The sequence below is a fragment of the Elephantulus edwardii genome, unplaced genomic scaffold, assembly GCF_000299155.1.
Source record: "Elephantulus edwardii isolate Elephantulus edwardi_28Jun2011 unplaced genomic scaffold, EleEdw1.0 scaffold00292, whole genome shotgun sequence".
Taxonomy (NCBI): Eukaryota; Metazoa; Chordata; class Mammalia; order Macroscelidea; family Macroscelididae; genus Elephantulus; species Elephantulus edwardii.
In genome coordinates this window covers 1,392,794-1,401,610 of record NW_006400042.1, presented here as the reverse complement: position 1 = coordinate 1,401,610, position 8,817 = coordinate 1,392,794, and the positions used below count along the sequence as shown (strand labels likewise).

Sequence of the window (8,817 nt, the reverse complement as noted above, 5' to 3'; positions counted from 1 at the left end):
GGAAGCAATGTTAGTTTGAGGACTAACTTATTCAAGCCATAGACTTTTCAATCACTTGCTATACTGCTGAGAGCTGGACAGTGAATAAGGATGACAGAAGAATAATTTATGCCTTTGAACTGTGGTGTTGAGGAAAGAGTATAGAATATCCCATGGAGTGGCAAAAAAACAAATAGAAATGTGTTCAAGAAGATGCAGAGTGTTCCTTGGAGGCAAAAATGATGAAGCTTTTCCTTTCCTACTTCAGGCATGTTGCTAGGTGTGGCTATTCTTGGAGAGGGTTATCATGCTTAGGAAGGTAGAGGCTTGGCGAAAGAGGAAGACTCGTGACCAGGTGTCAGGTGAACTGACACAGTGACTGTGGCAAAGAGCTTGAGGGTGTCGGAGACTGCGGGGATAGCACAGTGTAGAACAAGGTTCAGATCTGTTGTTCATAGGGTCTTATACGTTGTACTTGACTTGATGGCACCTAACAACAACAAAACCACCAGAGTTTCCTAGAGAGGAAGGGAGGGCAAGTATAAAATTAATGGATAGGAAATGAACACTTTATTGGAATATGGCAAAGGAAGATGAAATGCACAATCAGATACTGTGGGTATTGTAATTAACAATGTTGTTGCTGTTATGTGCTGTTGAGCTATCCTATGCCAACCTTATTATCTCTGTCTCATCAAGGGTCTTCCTCTCCTGTGCTATCCCTCCACCCTCCCAAACATGATGTATCTCACCAAGGACCTCCTTGTAAAATGACCAAAGTATGTCAGACAAAGATTTAGAATCCTTGCCACCAAGGAGCAGCCTGGTTTCATTTTCTTCAGGACAAACCTGTTTGTTCTCCTAGCAGTCCACTGTATATTCAGCACTCTTCTCCAGCACCACAGCTCAGAGGCATCAATTCTCTTTGTATCATTTCTAGTCATTATCCAGCTCTCTGATGCATAGCAAGCAAACCTTAGTCTCCAGACTGACATCATTATTCTTCAGTATTCTGGAGAGGTCCCTGACAGCCAACTTTCCCAATACAATTCATCTCTTGATTTCCTGGCTGCTGGTACCAAGACTGTTGACTGTAGAGCCAAGCAAACTAAAACTGTTAACAATCTCAATCTCTTCACCATCCATACTGATGCTGCCAATAGTACCAATGGTGAGAATTTTGTTTTCTTGACGCTGAGCTTCAATCCATATTGAAGGCTGCAATCCTTGACCTTCTGCAGCAATGCTTCAGGTCCTCCTCAGTTTCAGCAAGCAGGGTTGTATCATCTGCATAACACAGGTTGTTGACGAATCTTTCTCCAATCCTGATGACACAGCCTCCTGGATGATCTGTTCTGCATATAGATTGAAAAGGTATGAAGACAGAATACATCCCTAGTGTACACTCTTCCCGATTTTGAACCATGCAGTGTCTCTTTGCTCTGTTCTGACAACTGCCTCCTGCCTCATGTATAGGTATCATGTAAAACATAATCAAATGGTCTGGGATTCCCATTCTTCTAAGAGTCAGTCACAGTTTGTTGTGATACACACAGTAAAATGTCTTTGCATAGTCAATGAAACACAGACATTTCTATGGTACTCTCTATTTTCAGCCATTTCACACTAGCTGTAATATCCCTAGTACCAAAGCCTCTTCTAAACACAGCCTGCACTTCTGGCAGTTCTCTGATGACATGCTGCTCCAGTCATTTTTGCATAATTTCAGCAGAATCTTTCTTACATGTGATGTTAATGATATTGTTCAATAATCACCATACTCTGTCAGGTCACCTTTCTTTGGAATGGGAACAAACATAGATTTCTTCCAGTCAGTTGGCTAAGTGGCTGTCCTCCAGATTTTTTTGTACAACTTGGTGAGCACGGCCAAGGCAATGTCGTCTGTTTGTTGAAATATGTCGACTGGTATGCCATCAATTCCTGGAGGCTTGTTTTTTGCCAATTTTTTCAGAGCAGCTTGAATTTCCTTCATCACCAAAGGCTCTTGTTCATATGTTGTTCCATTAAATTATTCTGTGTCAGCCAATTCCTTCTGGTACAGTGACTCTGTATACTCCTTCCATCTTCCTTTAATGCTTCTTGAATCTTTTAATATTCCTTAAATATTACCACTCATGGCTTGAATTGTTTTTTCAATTCCTTCAGCTTAAGAAATATTTAGCGAGTTTGGCACTTTTCATTTTCTAACTCCAGCTCTTTGCACATTTCTTTATGATAATTAACAAGATGGAACAGAATATGAATGATTGACTTTTAAAATGGGTTTAGGAAAGGTTCACACACAGAATCCATATTGGAGGATTAGCAGTATGAAAAAAGGAAGGAAAGAAGACAAAAAATTAGTAAGCAGATAGGTTGGCTGATGAGGAAGGTAATTTACAACAGGAGTTTGAGGAAACACTGTCATTAATTGCATTCATAAATTGCAATTAATTATATAAAACAAAATGTATATGAATAATTGAATGAAACATTTTTTAAGACTATTACGTATACTGTAATGTTCAATATTATGCTGGACAAACAACTCTACCACAATGATACTTTCAAATAGTTATCTAAAAATGTAAGCTTCCACAACATTCCAAGATTAAAATAAATGCTTACTTACTTTCCTTGGCCTTCTCCGTGTTTATTAGGTCCTCTATTTTCTTCGAATATTTTTTAATTTTAATGCCAGTAAGGGTACTTTGCAGTAAACATTCTGATTTTAAAAGTCCAAGCTGTCTTCTCAGATCTTCTGATGACTCCCATCCTTCTTTCTTTGATTGGGACATATTTAAATTATTTCCTAAAATGCAAATGTCAGAAATAATTACTCAAATTGTAGAATTCACTACTAAGTTTTCACTTAATGTACCCAATCTTCTCCAAACCATTCTAATTTTGTCCCTGTAACTCTCTGTCCACCAAAACTTCACAAAGATTTTTTTCAAAACCAGTATGTTTACACACAGTAAACTTTAACATCAACACCATAAAAAGTAAAATACAGCCAAATTATTGTAACCTATTTCTATATAGTATAAGCACCTTAAATTACAACTATCATATTTTTGCAAAATTAAAATGTCAGTTATTATCTGGGAATTTCCAATCTTAATGTCTAATAATTCTAGATAACTCAAATTAAGTCAAGAAATATTTCTAAATTAAAATTAAACCTAATTAACACTAGGTTACATATGTTGTTGTTGTTGTTGTTATGTGCGGTCGAGTCGCCTGCGACTCATAGCGACCATATGTACAACAGCCCTAAACTCTGCTCTGTCCTGTGCCAATCGCACTGTCTCTGACACTCCCATCCAGATTATCCTAGTCACTGAATCAATCCACCACATAGAGGGCCTTCCCCTCCTGCGCTGTCCCTCCACCCTCCCAAGCATGATGTCCTTCTCCAAGGATTGGTCTCTCCTCACAACATGTCCAAAGTATGTCAGATGGAGCCTCAGAATCCTTGCCTCCAAGGAGCCACCCAGTTTAACCCTTTCCATGGCAAATCTGTTTGTTTTCCTAGCAGTCCATAGTATTCTCAATACTCTTCTCCAGCACCACAGCTCAAAGGCATCAATTCTCCTTCTATCCTCTTTGGTCATTGTCCAACTCTCTGATGCATAACAAGTGATTGCGAAGACCATGTCCTGTATCAAACGCACCTTAGTCTCCAGGGAGACACCATTGCTCTTCAGTACTTTGGAGAGGTCCCTAACAAGCAACTTTCCCATGGCAATGAGCCTTTTACTTTCCTGGATACTGGTGCCAAGACTGTTGACTGTGGAGCCACGCAAATTAAAGCTGTGTACAATCTCAATCTCTTCACCATCCATCCTGATGCTGCCAATTGATCCAGTGGTGAGAACCTTTGTCTTCTTGACATTGAGCCTCACATAGGTAAAATTAATTTCTAAAATTAATAAACATCATAAAGGACTTCACTACAGGGAGCACTCTCAGAAAATCTAAAAATATAAGGAGTGATTGTTATAAAACAAAATGTCCATGAATGGAAAAAAAAATAACGGGATGAAAATTTCCAATAGAAATAGGGTGATCTCTTTAAGAAACCCTACAGCCAAATATTTCTCATTGAAAACATATTTGCTTTCCTTTTCCTAAAAAGTAAAACTTAGATGATAATAGCCCTTAACCTCTCCTCATCCTTTTGCTAACTCCTCAGAGGGGCCCTGAGAGTAGACTGTGCAACATGTCAGGGACATTGCCCTCCTCTGAAGACTTACAAGCAGTATCTGGTGTTTTTGTTTTGATTTTCTCTCTCCCTTATACTCTATGCTACAATGTTGACTTCTGCTACCTTAAAACATTCTTTCATGGGATATGCAACATATCCTAATTCAGCTTTTTATATTTGTACATCCTCTGTTGTTTCTGCCTCTTGCCATCCCACTCTGGCTTCAACTCTTTCAAACACGCATATCTCATTCCAGAGCAATGTGTGAGGTCCTATCTCCTCTCAGCAGGCAGTAACTCCTAAAATATACCTACCACCATTTATTTCCTCTTCATGCCTACAGCTTAACACTACGACTAAGGTGGGCACCATATCCCTCCCCAGCTCCACACCATCCTGATAATCAGTTGTAACTCAGACAGCTGTAATCCACAGCATGATCACTGGTTGAGTTTTGGAAGTAGATTAGGGGCCTTTCTTCCTATTCTTTGTCTGGAAGCTCACGTGAAACCTGTTCAACTACTCCACAGCATGTAAGCCATGACTGAAAGACAAGTGGTAGCTACACCTGATATATACCAGCTGAAAATCAAACCTAGATCTCCCAAATGAAATGCAAGAATTCTAACACTGAACCACCAAAATAGAAAATACACTATCTCTAAGTAAATGTCACCTCACAGCAACTGTACATGACAGACATAGCTGTCTGTTGGCATTACTAGGGCTATAATCTAGCTATATGAAGGTATGCTACCACATCTTTGTACAGGAGCTGGGAAGGTTGAACTGTCAACTTTAAATTTGTGACTGAGTGCTTAAATACTGTCACAAAAGAACAAATATTACATAATGCCACTGATGTAAAGCGGGACTGACATTGGGGGGGAACTAAGAAAAGAGGGGATAAATAATGCATACTGCATTGAAACAGATGAGGGAGAGAACTATTTAAAAGGGATATATGATTAGGTATTATTGTCATGACAAGAGTCCATAATGAAAGCTGCACAGTGGAGCGGACTGTAGGAAGTGGGGTATTGTATAACAATGAAAGAATTTCTTTTTACTTTTCAAAAAGAAAAGTGAACTAGAGGGACAGGTGGGCAGGGAGGAAAGTGTGCAACAATGACTATAAATCCAACATCTGTGTAAGCTTTGATTAAAACTAATTTATAAAAAAAGGTTTAGGATTCCAAGATGGTGGCAGTGGAGAAAGAGTGTGAGGAGCTGAAGGAGCAGCAGGCTACATAGAAATGGGCCACTAGAGAGACAATCACGGCACACAGAGACTGACGTGGGACGTGGACAATAGGAATTAGAGTCAGAACTTTCATTAAAATAATGAGTTTGGGAGCTACAGGAACATCAAGCAGCACCACAAGCCCCAGCTGAAGCTGGTAGTCGCCAGCTGAGCTGCTTTGTGACCCATTCACGAGGAGAAAGGTTTGTGGGAAATTGACTGAATACTCCTAAGCCCCACTAGAAGCAAGTGGGTCTTCTGGAATTTGACTGAGTTTTCAACTGCTCCAGCTGACCGCGCAGGAGAGCACCCACAAGCGAGCTGCCAGTGGGAATTTGGATGATTTCTCTTGGGCACCGCCCACTGCCCACGTTCAGGCAGGTCAGTGAGGATTTAATTTCGTTTTCTTGGGCACAGCCAACTGCCCAGGGGAGTGGACGGGAGCTAGCGGGCGGGTGGGAATTTGACTGAGCTTTCATGGACAATACAGACCAGTGAGAGGTGAGGGGATCGGTGGGAATTTGACAGAGTTTTCTAGGGTCCCACTGGACGGGCCGCAGGGAGAGGGCACCTGGATGAGGGCAGCTGGGCAGCTGAGCGAGAGCTGCTGGGTGGGAGACAGACACCTGGAATTTGAGTAGGGACCCTACTCGTGAGCACACCTATTGTTTTTGTTGTTATTGTTATGTGCCATCAAGTGACTTGCGACTCATAGCGACCCAATGTATAAGAGCACTAAATGCCATTCTATCCTGTGCCAACCTCGTCATCTCAAACACACTCATTCCCACCACTTGAATCACAGAATCGATCCATCTCTTCAAGGGTCTTCCTCTCCTGTGCTATCCCTCCACTCTTCCAAACATGTCCCCCTCCAAGGACCAGTACCTCCTTGCAACATTCCCAAAGTATGTCAGATGAAGCTTCAGAATCCTTGACTAAAAGGACCATTCCAGTTTCACACTCTCCATAACAAATATGTTTGTTCTCTTAGCACTCTATGCACCACAGCTCAAAGGCATTAATTCTCTTTCTATCATTCCTATTCACGGTCCAACTCTACAATGCATAGCACATAATTGGGAAGACTATAGCCTGCATCAGGCACACCTTAGTCTCCAGCCTGACGTCGTTGCTCTTCAGTACTCTTGAGAGGTCCCTCACAGCTGCTTTCCCAATGCAATTTGTCTCTTGATTTCCTGGCTGCTGTTACCAAGAGTGTTGACTGTGGAACCAAGTAAACTAAAACTGTTAACTATCTCAATTTCTTCACCATCCATACTGATGCTGCCAATTGGCCCATTGATGAGAATCTTTTCTTGATATTGAGTTTCAATCCACATAGGAGGCTGCAGTCCTTGACCTTCTGCAGCAAGTGCTTCAGGTCCTCCTCAGTGTCAGCAAGCATGGTTGTGTCATCTGCATAACACAGGTTGTTGATGACTCTTCCACCAATCCTGACGGCACATTCCTCCTTGTACTGCCCAGCGTCTAGATTGAAAAAGTATGGAGACAAAATACATCCCTGAGGGACCCCCTTCTTAATTATGAACCATGTAGTGACTCCTTGCTCTGTTCTGATGACTGCCACTTGGTCCAGATATAGGTTTTGCATTAGCACAAATGTTCTGGGATTCCCATTCTTCTCAGAGTCAGCCATAGCTTGTTGTGATCCACACAGTCAAAAGCCTTTGCATAGTCAATGAAGCACAAATAGACATTCTTCTGGTATTTTCTGCTTTCTGCTAAGATCCATCTAACTAACATTAGCTATAATATCCCTAGTACCACGACCTCTTCTAAATCCAGCCTGCACATCTGTTGACATATTGTTCCAAACGTTTTTGGATAATGTTCATTAGAATCTTGCTTGCGGGCGTGATGGCTCCTGCCATGCAGCTGGCTGAGATCCAGTTTGCCCAGCGGCTGGCGTCGAATGAAAAGGGGATCCGGGACCGGGCCGTGAAAAAGCTGCGCCAATACATCAGCGTGAAGACGCAGAGAGAGACAGGAGGCTTTAGCCAAGAAGAACTTTTGAAAATTTGGAAAGGACTCTTTTACTGCATGTGGGTACAAGATGAACCTCTCCTACAGGAGGAACTAGCAAACACTATATCCCAGCTCGTCCATGTTGTTAACAACTCAGAGAACACCTGTTCATTCAGACCTTTTGGCAAACCATGAATCGAGAATGGAAAGGGATTGACAAGCTACATCTGAACAAGTACTACACGTTGATCCGTCTGGTCCTAAGGCAGTCCTTTGAAGTGCTGAAGCAAAATGCCTGGGAAGAAAGCCAAATCAAGCTTTTGCTAGACATCTTAATGAAGGAGATTTTGCATCCTGAGATCCAGTCTCCAAATGAAGTGAAGTTCCACTTTGTTGATATTTACCTGGATGAACTAACCAAGGTGGGAGGGAAAGAGCTTCTGGCCCATCAAAATATCAAGTTTACTGACCCATTCTGCAAAAATTGTTGCCGAGACTAAGGACCAAGCATTGGTCCAGGCAATAGCTAGGCATGTTTTTGAAGTCATTGTGGATCAGTCTTCTTTTGTACCTAACAAGATGGTGGAAAAGCAGAGAAACAAAGTGTGTGACCCTGAGCTTTCTAAAGAAGAAATCTCTGAGAAGGAGGTGACATCAAGAAAAGCAAACAAAAAGAAGACAGCCCTAGGCAAACATCACTCAAGAAAAGATAGCATCACTGATGCCGATGAGAAAAACAGCTGTTGCACCTGTGAAGACCCTGGGTCGCTGCTGCAGTTTGACCATAAAGCTGTTGCTAATCGACTGCTGGAAATAACCAACAGGAAAAATATCCCTCCCTTCAACCAGAAATGTCTCTCTAAACTAATCAAAAAGTTCCAAGATTTTTCTGAAGGCACTTTATCCCGGTTCGATTTTGATGAGAACATTTCTGCTGGTGAAGATGAGCAACCCAACAGTCAAGGACAGAATAAGAAAAAGGGGAATAAGCCTTCAGTGCAAACCCATTTGGGAAAGGAGAAAGGAAACAAATCTTTACATGTAGAGGAAGAAGAAAGTGGAGGCAGTACTCAGAAGAGGAAAAAGAAAAAGAAGAATCGTCTCCAGCCTGAAAATTTGAGCTCAGGGGACAAAGCCATGTCCTCCAACCAGAACGAAAGCAATGAACCAGAGGGAAAGAAGAGGAAAGCCCAGAAGGTTCTAAGTGTGGCTGAGACAGAGGCGGAAGCTTCCAGCACCATGAAGCAGGGTGGCTTGGTGCATGCGCCAACCATGCTGACATACAACAAAAAGAAACGGCCCAAGAAGAAGATTCTAAGGGTCCGGCAGAAGGTCCCAGGATTAGTGGTGCCACCTCCAAAGGACACAGTTCAAAGTGGCCCCAGCAGTGACCACG

The 8,817-nt window shown here is 41.9% G+C and overlaps 1 protein-coding gene and 1 pseudogene across 1 annotated transcript in view; one reads left to right on the top strand and one right to left on the bottom strand.

Annotated features, from left to right (window-relative positions):
* CENPP (centromere protein P) overlaps window positions 1–5,911 on the bottom strand; it is a 565,831-nt gene extending 559,920 nt beyond the window's left edge. Inside the window, exons 1-2 of the mRNA XM_006900737.1 lie at window positions 5,728–5,911; window positions 2,612–2,791 (exon numbers count right to left, since the gene is read on the bottom strand). Of these exons, the coding sequence (XP_006900799.1) occupies window positions 2,612–2,791; window positions 5,728–5,911 (364 nt within the window). The remainder of the gene's footprint in view (window positions 1–2,611; window positions 2,792–5,727) is intronic.
* Window positions 5,912–7,313: 1,402 nt separating this feature from the next.
* LOC102846222 overlaps window positions 7,314–8,817 on the top strand; it is a 2,970-nt pseudogene continuing 1,466 nt past the window's right edge.